At 39.9% G+C, this 17,767-nt stretch overlaps 1 protein-coding gene across 1 annotated transcript; it reads right to left on the reverse strand.

The window, feature by feature from the left end:
• Positions 1–13,965: 13,965 nt before the first annotated feature.
• On the reverse strand, positions 13,966–16,975 carry LOC118484115. Its single transcript, XM_035980013.1, has 2 exons — positions 15,162–16,975; positions 13,966–14,575 (listed from the first exon to the last, which is right to left on the reverse strand). The coding sequence occupies exons 1-2, from the start codon at positions 16,776–16,778 to the stop codon at positions 14,558–14,560; spliced, it is 1,635 nt and encodes a 544-aa protein (XP_035835906.1). The 5' UTR covers positions 16,779–16,975; the 3' UTR covers positions 13,966–14,557.
• Between the last annotated feature and the right edge of the window lie 792 nt (positions 16,976–17,767).

Raw genomic sequence — 17,767 nt, forward strand, 5'->3', positions numbered from 1 at the left:
AATCGATTTTGTTCATCTCTGGATGGGACTTCATGTTGGGCAACCTACATTCCCTTGATTACCACGAAAGGAAACTGGGCAGCCATAAGCCCACAATTGTGTTTTATCCAAATCAACATGTGAAGGGTAAAAATCACCTCTTTTAATGAAAATACACTCAAGGAAAAAGCCATGTCTCACAAATTCAGCCTAAATTGCAATCTCTCTCTCTCTCTCTCTCTCTCTCTCTCTTTTTTTTTTTTTTTTTGAAACACAAACTGTAACAGCTATCTTTCGTAAAACATGTTTAGAAGTTGAATGACATATTTGGTGTAGGCAAGTGACGAAGGAAAAAACAAATCATATTTTCATAAAAATGAAGTAGGAAACATTAAGCAAAACAAATCATATACAACTTATGTTACCATTACATATATGTCCCCGAACTCAATCATCCATAACCAAAGCATATAGTAAGCAAAACCTTACTCATAGAGTCGTCGCGTATCATCTTTATTTCATTGCACAACCCATAAGCTTGATCCATAAGTAGGGTAGGGACACCCATCACTCATCACTCATAACATCCAATCAAGTTTCGTCATGTCATCAAGCATCATTCCATTACTAGTGATGGATTTTAGTGAAAATGCCCATCACTCACCACACCCAACAATTTCCCTAACAACCCAACAATTTCCCTCAACTTCTTCACGCGTGAAACGTACAACGCGTTTTATGACGCATGCGTGATCATCACCGTCGGCGGCGGTGTTCCACGCTATACAACGCGTGGTCGATCACCCATAACGGGGCGCCCCGTCCCCCCTTAGTAAGTCCTAATTTCGCTTAAGGGTGAGAGGGGTGGTCATCTCTTGAGAAGAGATAAACTCTACACCCACCCAATGATTTCTTGCCATGTCAACTTCTCTATCCAACTCCCCTCTTGCCCTTAATCACAAGGGTTAGTTTATCCAAACCATTAAAAAAAGGGAAAAATGTATGACTGGTTGGAAGAGAGTGCGGCTCACTATACACCCCTCTCTCTCCTCTTCCCTCCTCTCCCCTTGTGCGGTGAAAAATCACCGAATTCAGAGTCACCGCGCGGTGACTTGGTTGATGGCGCCGGTGTACCAACGAGGTAAACTACTTTACCGCATCATTCCCCACACCCACCCCTCTCACCCAAATAGCCTAACTGCAGTTTCTGTCTGACATAACGATGGCAATGCATTAACAAATAATGTTTACAATTTAACAGTATCACAAGCAACAGTGAATATTTCTTGTATTGCAACAAAATCATAAATTTGGACAGGGATCAAGTTGTTGACAAAGGGATGCTGTCATCTATACAGAGAGATTCAAGATATGACTACAAGAAAACGAGATGAACTTCTGTAGTGAAGATAGAACAATCGAGAAAGAGAAGCGTGACTAAAAACACTGATTTGTGCCTCTTTTAAATCCTTATATCTGATCCATCACAACGCTTGACCGAACCTTAACTATTCAGCAATCCATTAAGCAACTAGCATAAATCAGGTACAAAGCCCATATGTTGCTTTAAACTTGACCCAGCTTCAGCCCGCTTCAACCCGCTTCACGCACTATCTCGAACAACAAACAAAAAATGAATTAAACATAACTATGTGACATGTTTGTCATTAAATTGAATAAATTGTATATTTTCAACAGTATGTTAACAAGTAGATAAATCCACAAAACCCATACCTCAAACAGAAACATATGTGAATGTATATAATTGAATTAATACACATCCTTAATTGAATTAATACACATCCTTGACTGGTATATATTTTCTGATATACGAGATACTAAAATTGAAACTAAACTTCAAAACATCTCTGAATGCCTAAATCTCAACTACAAGAAAATTTGCACATAATATAAATGTCACAAGTGAGAAGAACTAGAATGTAACAGAGTATTCACAAATACAAACACAAAGAAACAAAGTTCAAAAATATATATAATAATATATTTGACAAAACTTAAGTGAAAAAAAATATCATGTCCCTTCAACTATTTTGGGCTTATATTTAACCCAGTTACTAGTGCAGCAACCCACTTATGAAATGGATTAATCCCATCAATTATTTTAGGCTTATATATTTAACCCACTTATTCTCAAAAACATATATTCCATCCATATACTCCCTATTGATTTTACTAATACCATTACAAAATTCTAATTTGATATAATCAAACTCAAGCCTAGACCCACCACAGTTCTTGGTCTTATTTGCAATCCAATTATCAAAGTTGACTTTTGAAACCATATATATTCTAGAACAGAATTACTGAAAGTCAACTTTATGGTACATCTCTCTTTACATTTGAGTTTTGGAGGTCGAACTCCAACCGACCTTATTGATACCATTCTAATTATTTCCATTGCTGTTGATGTGGTACCATATGCTCAAAAAGTTGTACCTCTGTTGAAATTTGCTCTCTTCCATGTTTGGCTTGTTATTTTTTGTCATAAGTGTTGTATAGTTGGAGATGTTGTCTTCAACCCAGTCCATTAAGGCTAGCTAAGAATTAGAGAGAAGAAGGGAAAGGGTTCGGCCGGCCCTAACCCGAATGGGCTTTAAGTATTTTAGGCCCAGTTGTTTAGTTACTTGTTTAGCAAGAGACTAACCCTAATTATAGTCTATAAATATATCTCTTGTACTTGTAATCATTATCACTCAATAAAATACAAACCCTAGTTGCCCCCGTGGACGTAGGTTACACACTGTGACCGAACCACGTAAATCTCGTGTCTACTATTCTTATTGCTTTCGTTTATTGATCGTGTGTGTGTGACCTAAATCCTAACAACTGGTATCAGAGCACGGGCTCTTGATCAAGAACACACACCAGCCGCCTACGACCTCCTGCCTCCAGCCGTCGCCGCAAACCCTAATTAGGGTTTCGCCGTCGCCACCTAGCCGCTGCTAGGGTTTCCACGCCGACACCCACCGACCCGCTGCAGTTTCGCAGCTTTGCTCTAGGGCAACCGGGTACCGCCTGTAACACCCCGAAAACGGGCTTGGTAATTAAACTCTGTTAATACTAAAAGACGGGTAACGTACCGTTATTAGTAAAAATAACCCGGCAAATATTTAGATTTAAATAAGAAATCCTAATATTAAATAAAAACGAATCAAAGTTTTTAAGAAATTAAGTTTATAAGATCCTGAGTTAACGGGACTTAAAATAAAACGGGTTATGACTTCCCGAACCCAGTAAGCTAACTAGGAATAATTAACCTAGTTAATAAGTGGGGAATATTGTTAGAAATAAGTAGGTTGTGCCCTACTTAATTAACTAACCAAATTAGAGGGGCCAGTGTTGTTAAAAAATGAAACTTATATTATTGATTTTAATTAAAAACAAAACCAAACATCTCAATTGAGATGTCTGGTCGTACATGGGACGCAGGGGGGCGACCTGAGCTCCTCACCAAGCCCTAGTTCATCACATATTTCACAAAATTGAGGGCTCAAATCAAGCTGAAATCGAAAATTGAGCATAGATTATTGATCCTCATCACAAGAGGATTTCAAGGTATGTAAAATTTGATGAAAACTCTCAACTCGAAATTCTCATGAAATTGGGAAAATCTGAAATTCATGGTTGCATGTTTGTTTTATGATGATTTAGGAACAATATAGTGTCTAGGGACAAACCCTAGACAAATACAAATTGAAATCATGTGAAATTTTAGTAAAATCCATGAACACCATTGTAGGTGATTAGTGGGTTGTGTAGAACTTGATGAACACTAGGATTTCAAATGTTGTTCTAGTGTAATTGGATAATTATGAAGCGATTTCTGATTTGTTGATGTTAACCTTTATATAAAATAGACCGATTGACGTTAAATTTGGCTATATGACAAGTTGCGAACTTGAATATGGATCATGTAAATTTCTGCCCATAAAGTGTTTGTTGAAATGCCTCAAAGAAGGCTCGAAATTAGAATTTTTGTAGTTAAAACACCTAATTGTGATGTTTTGGCTATTATGCAAAATGTGATTAAAAAAAAAGAGAGTTCTAAATGTGATAAAAGTGGTTAGAACTTTGGGTAAAACGGTGGTCTAAACATAACGCCTACCGGGTAATTAAAGAATGCTAAAACTAGTTGACGAACTCGAATATGCAATTAGTATGCTAATGGGCATTTGACTTTTAAAAAAGTCAAACTGACCTACGATGTGATGAATGATAATTAGATATAGAAAATAAGTGAGGTGGAATAGTCGTGATTGTTAATAACTAATTTAACCGCCTTGTAAATGATTGACAATAGTTTGACGCGTAACAAGCTAGGTGAAAGCTTGGAGGAGGGAGCGGGTCAAACGGAGCAAATACGGAAAGAAAAGTGTGGCGTGGATGCGAGGTAAGTGTAATTTACACACTTATGTAGAATACCCGTTTATTCGATACATTGTAAACGTGATAACAATAATATTGGAAATATGGAAATTTGTCAAATATCGACTAATGTAAATCAAGGTTAAAAGGATACCCATGGCGTAAGCCGAAATGGGTTGAATTTGTAAGAAAAGAGTGTAAAAGAAAAAAAGGGGGTATGGTAATAAAATCCGGGATGGGATGGATGTATGAATTGGAGATCAAAAACGATGTTTTTGATTAAATAGATAATGTGGGCATATACTCCAAACGGGTCGAATGGTGGTGATAACACCATTTGACAATATCGACTAATGTGGTTGTCAAGTCTTATGTTAACAGGACCAATTAGCAAATTGGATAATTACGTCACCATTGATGGTGTGATAATGAAAACGAGGTATAAATCGGGTCTACTTATTGGTCCGGGCCAGGTATGCATAATTATGTTGTAGTTAAGAATGCTATTTTGGTCGAATAATTTGAGAGAGAGTCCTTCGTCGTAAAAGGACCAAAATCGACCAAAACGCCCTTGTAAAACCCGTGAGGATCACAATGATATCAATCTAAACTTGTATAAGCGCGGAATTCAAATACAAGTCGATTCAAGAACAATATAAGATCAAATAATAAACAAACAATAAAGAACAATCAAACCGAAACTTGCATTCAACTTAGAAGATGACTGATACAAGATCGATGGAACTCGGTTCCTTGCTTGGTGTCGCCTTTCCTTCTACTCGTAACCAACAACCCCTAATCAAGTGATTAGGGGTGTTTATATACAAAACACATCAGGGCCGAAACCATACTTAGGCCCATGCGACACCTACTCTAGCCCAACCCACAAGTATTTAACCCAAAACATAAACAAACTAGTTACAAGATCAATCCCTATTGTTAACCTACATGAATAAACCTTCAGGTTCTAACAATCTCCCCCTAGGTTTATGCATGCAGGTTCTTCCGACTTCAGCTGCTTTGATGACCACCACTTGCTCTGTCACTACGTCCTCCAAATCCTTCCTTATGAATACGAATCACAGAAGCTACTGCAGACGTCCATCCCTTAGCAATTTCTTCATATTTTTCTGTAGCTCGGATTTGGTTGCTTGCCAGTACTTCAAGATCTTCAACAGCAAGATTCAATAAATCAACCTGATCCACCAAACAGTAACTCTCATCTCCATCACAAACAATTACAGCTTGACCTAGACGTTCATTATACGCCCAAAAATGCATAGTCTTCAGCGCCCCTTTAGGAATCTTTCTCACCAACGGAATCGTCTTTTCCTTGTCAGTAGCGGGCCAATGCACTATCTTCATCCGCTTGTTTGTATATGGATCCCTGATTCCTTTTGCTGGTTTAACAGTGGTATCTGCTGTACGCATCGAGGGAAAACCTTTTGCAACTTCCCTTTTCAATCTCTCGAAGAACATATGACCAGGTCCATTAAGCTTATCATCCACATAAGGTTTATTTACCAAATCTGTTAAGTCTACCTTAGTGAATGACTGAAATTGCCCTGAACGCTTGTACCATTCAACCGGTCCAACTTTTCTCTTAATCCACCACCTGTTACGATCATGATCATAACCCCAGCTAACAACACCAGATCGATTCCCTTTCTTGTCGTAGAGAGTTTCACCAACATCCATCAAATGATGTGTAGCACGTGCATCTTCATCATCAGGATTTGCATTTTTGTTCTTCAGAATTACAAACTCTCTCTTCTTCTTCTTCAACCTCTCTGCTTTCGCTTTCTCTGCTTCTGGATCAGTAACCCTTTCAAAGTACTTTTCCATAGCAGCAGCCTTTTCAGCATTATCTTTCTCAAAAGCTTTCTTTCTGTTCTCTACATCAGTGGGATCAGAAAACTCTTGACCAAATTTCTTTTCAAGCTTCCTCGCAGATCATAAACAATATTAAACAATAGACCAACATCTCCCTGCAGTTGTTCAATTTGTTGATCTTTCTTCACAATGGTGTCTTCAAGTTGTATGATCTTCGCATCTTTATGAATAGAATCTTGTTCGAGCACAACCAAGCGTTTCTTCATATCTCTCATACTTATAAATTCATCATCATCACTGGAATCACTGTCGAAAGGCATTCTGAGTGGTTCAATAGGCCGTTTACCACTTGAACTGCCCGGTTCTTCATGAATAGTACCAGAAGGTCCAGCACTAACAGTATCAGAAGGCCCAGCTTCAGTGTGAGCTTCAACATTAGGTACAGCTTCAGTTTGAACTTCAACATTAGGCACAGCTTCATGCTGAGCTTCAACATTTGCCATAACTGTATCATCACCTTGAATTCCAGCATCAGACTCAAAGAAACTATCTGTAGTAGTGGTGGTGTCATCAACATTTGTTTCGAAATCAAACTTATATAAACCTTCAGCATCTTCAGCAACAGTTACGGATTGATCTTTGCTTCGTTCGATAAACATTCCGGGTCTAGGATCCCGTCTTTTCCTTTTTAGCGGAATATCATCAGAATCCCTTGGGCTTTCTTCAGGCTCTTCAGTAGACACTGACAGATTGGTAGGAGGATTACCCATCGTATCAGCCACTTTCTTTAACAACAGAGCCAAATTCTCAGCAGAAATCACCGGATTAACAGTAGAAACAGCATCAGCACTGACTTCAGGAGGAAGTTCAAAGTCATCATCATCAGAATCACATGCAATCTCAACACCTTCATCGTCAGAGTTAATAGTGATACGCTCTGGCTCTGGCTCATTTTCAATACTCCTTTGAATGTCATGTTCTTCAGCAACTATGGCACGTGCAGGTACGGCTTGTGCCCTGACTGGATTCTCAACAACATCTTCGGTCTCTGCAAACTGACCGAACTTCTCTAATTCAATTAAACCCTCAAACTTCTTTTCTGTTCCTTTCTTTGTTGTAAGAGTACCAAAACAGGAAGGACCCATGGGCTTTAACTCCAGTGTGTTACCCGATCTCCTCAATTCAGGATAACGAGCATTCAGAATCATCTGCACAAACCTAGGATACATCAAAAACTTATCCTTTCGTAGCCCAATAGCATTCCTTTTCATTGCCTCTAGAACGTATCGTGAATAGTTGAACGGCTCATTGGTAATTACACAAATCACTGCAGCCGTCTGCGTTGTGTTTAGTTGATCAATTCCCCCTCGGTTCTCTGTCATGCACAATAGAAACATATGCAATAACAAACGCCAGTATGGATGAACAAATTTTTTGACCAGGGGAGGAAATCTTCCTTCATAGCTTAGACGTGGCAAGATAGCTTCAATTGCTCCAGCAGCAAGCTCGATTGGATCCGTTTCTTGATCATTAAACTGCAACGCTTCCCTGATAACCTGCTCTGTCACGATAATCTTCGTTCCGTCGATCTCAGCAGTTATTGCTCCCTTTCCTTCAACAATTTCCACCTTTGCAGTCTTCCAGAAATCTCGTATAAGACTTTCATACACAACCGGATTGTCTCGAAGAGCGTGAACAATACGGCAAGTATTTAAGCCTTTAATCAAAGACATGTACAACTGCTTGTGCTTTACAGGTGGAGGTGCCAAATACGCAACTTGATTGTGAGAAGCAATAAACTTTAGGTCCATTTTCTGCACATCACACAAAATTTATAAGTTTCCTGATTTAACAGTGATAAAAATCAAAAATAAAACAAACACTGTTACTGTTCACTCGTAACCATGAGTCGCAACCCAAAGTTTCGAGTCGAAACCGTGAGTCGCAACCAGGATAACTGAGTCGCAACCATGAGATTGCGAGTCGCAACCATGAGTCGCAACAGACCAAAATGAGTCGCAACCATGAGTCGCAATCTCGAGGTTGCGAGTCGTAATCATTGGTTTCGAGTCCTGCTGTTCTTGATTGCGACTGGAAACTTCATCGGAAACTTCAACATGTCATCGGAAAACTCATCGGAAACATCAAATCTTCATCGGAATCTTCATAGATTCGCCGGAATCTTCAACAATCCTGCAAAATCTTGAAGAATGACGTCACATTTACCTGTTGATGATCTAACTTGATTGCGAGTCGCAACCGGAATATGAGTCGGAATCTGGTTACGGCCGGAATTTCGAGAGAGAATTCAGTAAAGATTGCGAGTGAATAATGAAATAATGACTCGTAATCACCTTATATATGGCCACTGTTTCTCATGGGCCAAGTCTGTTGGGCTTAGGCCTCATGGACTTGGGCTTTGCAAATATTTTCAGAATTTTGGGCTTAATAAAATGTTTTTCAACAGTAATTTAAACAAACCCAATTAAAATTTGATTTTCAAATAACCCATCAAACCCATTGAGCATTATTTTGCAAAACAAAACCTAAAACAAAAATAAATAATAAAATATTATTTACAAAAATAAAAACAGGAAATTTGCATAGATGCTCAGGGATCAAATCACAGGGTCTCGGGCATGACTTCACTTATCAACACTGATCTACTAGAGGATGATCTAGACAATTGCCAGTATATTTGTCCTCTTAAACTCATCTCCCTAGATCTTTTCCATATAACTGCCTGTATCACCTTTTATCATGTTTTGATATTTTTAATAATGAGCACCCAAACAAATACTAATCAAATCCCGGAATTATACACAGCTCACTCTATCATGCAAGCAGTTTCCCTACCACATATTTCACAAGCCCAATCCAAATTTCTGAAATCTTAACTGGGAATAGGTTGAGAAAAGAACAGAATAGATCTTAGAATGAGATGATATAATATACAGATCAAATGAGTTTTCTCAATTTGATATAGGTTTGTTGGGTTTCTTTTGGGCACTAGAGGGCCTCTTTCGGGTGTTTAATTGATCTACAGATCGACAACGTACAGCTAGGTCAGCATGTATCTGGATGCAGCAGAAGCTGACGTTGCCTAGCACCTCCAGGTCAGCATGTATCTGGATGCAGCAGAGGAGGTACACGACTTTTTCAGATAAGATTTCAGAATCAGACCGAAATTGTGTGTATCGGGAAAAGCATACAAACATTCAAATAGACATGAGCTAATTCCAAGTGATTTTCTTTTCTGAGGTCATGTACTGGTTTAGTTCTGAACAGAAACAGCCATTGTTTCCAATCTTAAGGATAGAGCCTACCAACACATCATACTAGAGTCAAACAATTTCGATACTGGTCTTACATGAGTCAGCCCTTGACCATAAAGTGAAAATTCATTTCATTTCCCAGTCCAGCCATACTTCCTTTTGAAACTCTTTTTGTATTTTTTTTTTTAATTTTTCAATTTTTTTTGTATTTTTCGATTTTTCTCCCCCTAAATTTGTGCATAAATAAAAAACTACCTAAGAAAAGAAAACTTTATGAACAAATTTACCTACGAAAAACAAAACAAAAACAAAAATATGCTCAATCAGTAAAACGGATCATTTTTAGAAAATCCACAAGCACTCTGAATTTCGAGCTGCTGACAGGTTTAGTGAACAAATCGGCAGTATTTGCATCTGTGTCGATCTGTTCAAGCGTAATCAGACCTCTGTCAAAACAGTCTCGAATGAAATGAACTTTAATATCAATGTGCTTGGTTTTGGAGTGAAAAACAGGATTTCTAACAATTTGTATTGCAGCATCATTATCGCAGTAAATAGTAGTGTTAAGATATGTCAAACCATAATCCTGCAATTGATGTTGCATCCACACCACTTGAGAGCAAGAAGCAGAAGCAGCAACATACTCAGCTTCAGCTGTGGATATCGCCACCGTTTGTTGTTTCTTGCACTGCCAAGAAATGAGCCGATCACCCAAAAATTGACATCCCGCAGAAGTGGATTTCCTGTCACTGTCAGTACCTCCAAAATTGCTGTCAGAGAAAGCAAACAAGTCAAAATTGGAATCTCTCGGATACCACAGGCCAAACCGAGGTCGGCCTTTAAGATACCGAAAGATCCGTTTAACAGCAATAAGATGAGAAGTTTTAGGATTAGCCTGATAGCGTGCACAGTTGCAAACAGCAAACATGATGTCCGGACGGCTAGCAGTGAGATACATCAATGACCCGATCATTGACCTATATTGACGTTGATTTACAGACTCTCCTTCTTCATCTTCAGTCAACAATGGTCTCTCAGCCATAGGTGTCTCAGCAGGCTTTGCATCCGTGAACTTGAACTTTGCCAGCACATCATCCACATACTTCCCTTGATGAATCAGAATTCCTTGCGAACTCTGCTTGACTTGAAGGCCCAAAAACAGAGTCATCTCCCCCAGAGCACTCATTTCAAACTTTTTCTTCATAACTTTCTCGAATTCCTTGCATAGATCCTCGCTTGTTGATCCGAAAATGATATCATCAACGTAGATTTGAACCAAGATTTGATCATTGCCTACCCTCTTGATGAACAGAGTCTGGTCAATAGTGCCACGTGTATATCCATGAGCCAACAGATGTTCTGTTAGGGTGGCATACCAAGCTCGAGGAGCCTGGTGTAACCCATACAGTGCCTTGTCTAACTTGTAGGCATAATCAGGATGATCTGGATGCACGAATCCAGGCGGTTGCTCGACAAATATTTCTTCCTTCACATCTCCATAGAGAAACGCGGTCTTGACATCCATCTGATAAACAGTGAATCCCATGTATGACGCGTACGCTAAAAAGATCCGGATGGCTTCAAGTCGTGCAACCGGAGCATATACTTCATCATAATCCAGTCCTTCGATTTGCCTAAAACCCTGAACCACCAGTCTTGCTTTGTTTCGAACGATGACTCCTGCAGAATCCTGCTTGTTTCGAAATACCCATCTAGTTCCAAGCTTACGCTTTCCTGCTGGCAACTTGACAAGCTTCCATACTCCAAGTTTTTCAAACTGGTTCAGCTCTTCGTGCATAGCATCTACCCAGCCAGGTTCCTGCAAAGCTATATCAATGGTTTTAGGTTCGATTTGTGAAAGATAACTAGAATATAAGCAAGTGTTAATGGTCCCGGATTGACTCCTGGTCAAAATTCCTGCATTTACAGGACCAATCACATTTTCGATTGGATGATTGCGTTGAACGCTCGTCGGTATGGCCAAATCTGGTACCGTCTCCTCTTCAGTGGTGGTGTTGCTACACTCCCCCTCATCAGGTGCACTTGTAGTGTGAATTACAGGAGAAGTGACTGTACAATCCTCAGGGATAGGATCAGGAAACATTGCAGAGTCACTGGTTGATGCACCTTCAGGGGATTGGTTGACCACCGGTGTCGGTGTAGGATGTGGCGTAAACACCATTCCCGGTGGATCAACAGTATGATGCTTCACAATTTCATCCATCTGTACTTCGTCCTCTGTATCTTCAAACGACAATGGTTGTTTTGGAACTGATTCACCTGCAACTGAAACATCACTTGACAAAATGTTAAATGATTTAAACAGAGCAGAATAATCATATAACCAATCTGGACCGACTCTAGCGTCCGTAGCATTCTCTTCAAGCCATTCGATGTTGCACGACTCAACGACTTTCCTAGTTACTTTGTTGTATACCCTATAAGCAGAGCCTTTAGCATATCCAACAAAGTAACATTCGTCACCTTTGACTTCAAACTTTCCATTTGAGTCCATTAGTAATAACACACATGGACAACCAAAAATACGAAAGTGTGAAACCGAAGGTTTATGTCCTTCCAGAATCTCATAAGGGGTTTTCATGTGACGTTTATTAACTAAAGCATGATTCTGGATATAACAAGCCGTGCTAACAGCTTCGGCCCAAAAGAAGCTAGGAAGCTTTGAATCAGCCAGCATGGTACGTGCTGCCTCAATTAGAGTACGATTCCTTCTTTCAGCCACTCCATTCTGTTGTGGAGTGCGAGGCGCACTGAACTGTCGATCAATTCCCTTTTCACTGCAGAACGTATCCAAAGTAACATTCTTGAATTCTGTCCCATTGTCTGATCGAATAACCTTCACCTTAGTACTCGCTTGATTTTCAGCCAATGTAATGAACTGTTTCACCAGTGCAGCAGTTTCGTTTTTGTGACTGAGAAAATACACCCAAGTGTAGCGAGAGTAATCATCGACGATTACTAGACAGTAGGCTTTCTTCCCGATACTCAGCACATTCACTGGACCAAAAAGATCCATGTGAAGTAGTTCGAGTACAGCTTTTGTCGAGGGTACTGGTTTAGACTTGTGAGGTTTTCGATGAGCCTTCCCTTTCGCACAAGCAACACACTTCTCTACCAACATGAAATCCTTGATCGGAAGATCTCGTACCAATTGACCTTTAGCTAGACGATTCAGATTTTTCATATTCACGTGCCCGAGTCGACGGTGCCACAACAAACCATCATGCTCTGAAATCTTCGAGAATAAGCAGGTGATCTCTTCACACGGCTTCTTGTTCATATCAATGACGTAAGCGTTTCCTTTTCTTTCAGCAGTCATCAAGAACCAGTCTTCTGGAATAACGATCCCAGGCTTCAGAACATGACATCCCTTCTTCGTAAAATGAACTGAATTCCCTCTATCACAAATCTGCGAAATACTCAACAGATTGTGTTTCAGTTCTGGAACATAATTGACATTTTCAAAGCTGAGAACACCGTTTTGAACAGTTCCTTTCAAAGTGATTCTGCCAGATTCACCTCCCGCAAATGAGACATATCCACCATTAAATTCTTTGACATTCACAAGCTGGGATAAGTCTCCTGTCATGTGCCTGGAACAGCCACTATCCATGTACCAGAGGCGCACGGTAGTCCTCCACAGCTGTTCCTGCACGAGTAGCGGGATTAGTTAGATTTAGGAACCCAGCCCATAGTGGATATGGGTTTCCCTTGAGCATCGAAATACGTTACTCTTTGCCACACTAAATTCTCTTTGTTTAGAAATTTTGAAACATTTCTGTGTGCTGCCTTTTGATGATATGACTTCATTGGATTGGATTGCATGCCATTGACCTTAGGTTTCCAAAACTGTCTTGACCAGTTAGAATTTAAACTTTCAAAAGCGTTACCAAAATAATTTCTCTGATTACGCTGAAAATTTGTTTGTCGATTCTGATTAAGGCGTTTGGCTGCATTCCAATCCTGATCAGAAGGTCTAGTCCTATGAAGATCTTTGCTCTTCATTGTCTTAGTCCGAGCAGACTTCATAGACTCCGAACATTTAGATCGATTAGACGTAACTTTCTGATTTCGCCCTGATGATTTCTTGTCTGGTGTCCTTGGGAGTCTACCACAATTTCTGGCAATGTGGCCAGCAATGCCACAGTTAAAACAAGTTTGACGCTTCACATTCTGAACATTTTTGACATTAGGTCTCTGCTTGTTCGATTTCATGTGATTCAACGTTTTAGTTTTCTGACCATGTTTGATTTGTGGTTTTTCTTTAATCAACTTTTCTGCTGATGATTTCACCCTTTTATCAACCCCTTTTTCCTTTTCACTTACTCTTGATTCCGAATTTGAACATGTATGAGCTTCATCCAAATGTGTTTTATCAACACATTTATCATCTGAAGCTGATTCAGGTTCACTTTCCGAACAAGAAGAAGTTTCAACAGTATGCTCTTCCTTAATGCATTTCTCGAGTGAAACTGATTCAGGTTCACTTTCTGATCCTGAAGAAGTTTCATCAACTTGCACTTCCTTAATGTTTTTCTCGAGTGAAACTGATTCAGGTTCACTTTCTGATCCTGAAGAAGTTTCATCAACATGCATTTCCTCAGAGCATTTACTTTGTGACACAGGTTCTGATTCATTTGGTAATTCGGTTTCCAATGGGGTCCCACTAGATTCAACATTAGGGACTCCCACTGAGACAGGTTCAGAAGAAGAATCAGGATACACTTGATTTTCTTGAGAAATAGTTTCAGTGGTTTCACTGAATGCATCCTTGGGGACCGCACCTGTAACATTATCACAAGCTGAAACATTTGATATGTTATCATCACAAACATTAGCTGAAAAACTATCATCACCACAAATATTGTTCAAATCATCCACACAAACATTATCAGTTTTGCCCAAAACAGCAGGCTCACAAGACGAAACAAACGCAGAAAACGACGCAAACAAAGAATTGGTAAAAGCAATGTCTGACTCAGTTGGTTCAGAATAATATTCAAAATAAGGTTCAGAAATGTTTGAAACAATAACTGGTTCACTCCCATGAACATCATCACATCTTACTTCTGAGCTATCATCTGCACATGACAACGAGATGTTAGGATCAATTGTGCCTTTAGGAATAAACTTTAAAGGCGAGGGCTTTTGTGGCTCAACAGTTTTGTTGTGAACAGACGATTTGCTAGATGAGCCATAAGTCATTTTGCTTTCATTCAAGATCTCCTCCTCAGACATTGGCAAATAAGTGTAATTGTTATTGTATGGAGGAGGAGTCTGATTGTAACCCAAACCCGACCCTTTCTTCTTAGAGTAAGCCAATTGTTCAGCACACAGATTTTTTATTAACTTACTGGAGGAATCAAATTTCTTGATGTTTAATTGATTGATTTGGTATTTGTCTCTTACACTCTCCAGTTCCTTAGTTACTTCACATAATTTTTCTTTGACTATCATTAGTTGGCCTTTAGCTACACTGACATCGTCCTTTAGTTGAACGATGTCCTTACGCTGAGCTTCGACTTTTTCTTTGAAAAGTTTTTCATTTTTTGTTAAAGTGAAATTTTTTCTTTTAATTTCATTGTAATCTTCGATTAGCTCAGCGTTGTGTATTCTATAAGCCTCAACACGTTCCCTACATTCAGGAGTGCAGAAAACTGAAAGTACCTCTTCTTTGGTGAGACCTTTGACAGGTGCTGACAGGATTTGAGTCATGAAAGCGAAATCGTCAGCAGCAGTCTCTTCCTGTGGCTCAGGGTCATGCTCGTTTGAGGTCATGAAAGCAATGTTAGAAGTTGCAGCTTGATTATCTGGAGCTGATATGTTCAGACGCTCAATCTCAGAGGACCAGTCAAAGTTGACATTTGGCTGCACCACCAGCGCTTGTGCTAATCCCTGCGGCTGTGGACTTCCAGAGGCAGCTGCATCTGCTATACTTGCAGTAGACACAAGAGCCCTTTCTCGATTAGGAGTAGCTGGTTGTGCAGGAATAGTAGGATTCTGATCTCTGTTCATGGGTGGCTTCGGGCAGTTCCTAGCATAGTGTCCTTCCTCATGACAGTTGTAACATCGAAGATTGAAGGGCACTTTAGAAGCTCCATTCCAAGCGTTGCCCCACCTGTTTTTACCCGTTTTCTTCACAAACTTTTGAGCTCTGAATGCCGCCATTGCCATTTGCCAGGTGATATCCATTTCTTCAACATCATCTGGATGAATCTGTGACAAATCATCTTGACTCCACTTTGGTGGATCAAGCTTCCCTGCAAGAAAAGCATTCAAACAGTTGATTACAGAAGCTGCTATGTCTAGCTTTTCCTTTGACTGACTTGCAAAAAATGCCATCATCTCATTGTTCGTAGAGTGAGCAGAAGCAGAGGCAGCAGCAGAAGCCTTTCCAGCATTTTGAACTGAAGCTGGAGAAGCTGAAGAGACGATTTGATTTGAGGATCCAGATTGAGAGACAGAGGAATTGTTGCGAAACATTTGAAATCCTCCTTGTGATAGAAGAGCTGTGTTGCTGTCGCTAGACGTGGTTGGAGCTATTGAGAAACCGGCAGCCAGCATGCTGTTCTTGTAGTTAGTCTCTCTCTGCTTGTCATCCAATTCACAAGCTTTGATGTGCGAGATCATCTCAGACAGGGTACATCTTGCAAGATCTTTAGTCTTCTTGATCATAGCAACATGATGATCCCAACTCTTGGGCAAAGCATTGAGAAGTTGTCTGTTGGTGGAGGCGTTTGAGGTATGAATTTCTTCCATCTGCATTTGAGTCACCAGCTTGACAAACCTTTGGATCTGATTATCTACTGTTTCACCATAAATATGGTTGAAATTGTTGAAATTTTGTTGCAGCAAGTTCCTTCGACTTTCTTTCATATCTTCGTTACCTTCATACACTTCTACCAGAGAGTCCCATAGTTCCTTGGCAGATTTGCAGGTGCGAAAGCCCATGGCAATATTAGGACCCAAACCCATGGTCAAGTAAGAGAAAGCTCGATCATCTTCTTCAACAATAAGCAAATCATCTTCAGTGTATTGTTCTCGAGGCTTCTTAACTTTAACATCAGGTTCTGTAGGACTTTCCATCATAATTTCCCTAGGTCCCCTCAAGATGCTGCGCCATAGCTTGTAATCTTTAACCTTAAGATGCTGTTCAAAGCGCCACTTCCACTCGGGAAAGTCGTTGGCATCAGTTAGCCTAGGAATGCGTGATGTGGTCCCAAGCTTTGAATCAAGTTCTTGTTGCTGAGTTAGGGTAGACAATTCACTGTTGGTGGTTGACATTGTTAATTAATCAGTTAATTAATTAATTAATTTTATTTAGTCCAAAGTCAACAGTCCAAATGTCCGTCACAATGTGTCGTTGCGAGTCGAAACGAGGTTGCGAGTCAAAAACTTCTGTTGATTGCGAGTCGTAATGACGATGGTTGCGAGTCAAGTCAAACTGTGGATGCGAGTCGTAACCGAAGTGGTTGCGAGTCGTAACAAAACAGGATGAGCCGAAACCACAGTTGCGAGTGAAGGTCAAACAGCTGGTTGCGAGTCGTAACAAAACAGGATGAACCGAAACCAAGGCTGATTGCGAGTCGTAACTGGGCAGGATGAACCGAAACCAGCAGCTGTTGCGAGTCGTAACTGAAACGTGATGAACCGCAACTAAGAGATTGCGAGTCGTAACCTGCAAAACAAAAGTGATAAGAACTGTTTACTCGCAATCCCGACTTTTCAGCAAATTCCAAAATTCAAAGATATTGTAATCTTTGAATCTGTTGCACCGAAATCCCGAAAAATCAGCAAACACCAATGCTGAAATCAACAGAACCAAAATCAGTGATTTTTCAATGAATTTTTAAGAACAGTCGATGAACAGATCTGCAAACACACTTCAACAAACCGGATCAGTAATATATGAAACTTCTTGAATCCGATTGATATCAAACCGAGCCCTTGAATGGCTTCAATGGCTCTGATACCAATTGTAAAACCCGTGAGGATCACAATGATATCAATCTAAACTTGTATAAGCGCGGAATTCAAATACAAGTCGATTCAAGAACAATATAAGATCAAATAATAAACAAACAATAAAGAACAATCAAACCGAAACTTGCATTCAACTTAGAAGATGACTGATACAAGATCGATGGAACTCGGTTCCTTGCTTGGTGTCGCCTTTCCTTCTACTCGTAACCAACAACCCCTAATCAAGTGATTAGGGGTGTTTATATACAAAACACATCAGGGCCGAAACCATACTTAGGCCCATGCGACAC

This window comes from Helianthus annuus, chromosome 11 (assembly GCF_002127325.2).
Source record: "Helianthus annuus cultivar XRQ/B chromosome 11, HanXRQr2.0-SUNRISE, whole genome shotgun sequence".
Lineage (NCBI taxonomy): Eukaryota > Viridiplantae > Streptophyta > Magnoliopsida > Asterales > Asteraceae > Helianthus > Helianthus annuus.

What these genes read in the sequence shown, in the direction of transcription:
- LOC118484115 (XM_035980013.1), bottom strand. Translation starts at nt 16,778, where the DNA reads ATGTCAACCACCAACAGTGAATTGTCTACCCTAACTCAGCAACAAGAA.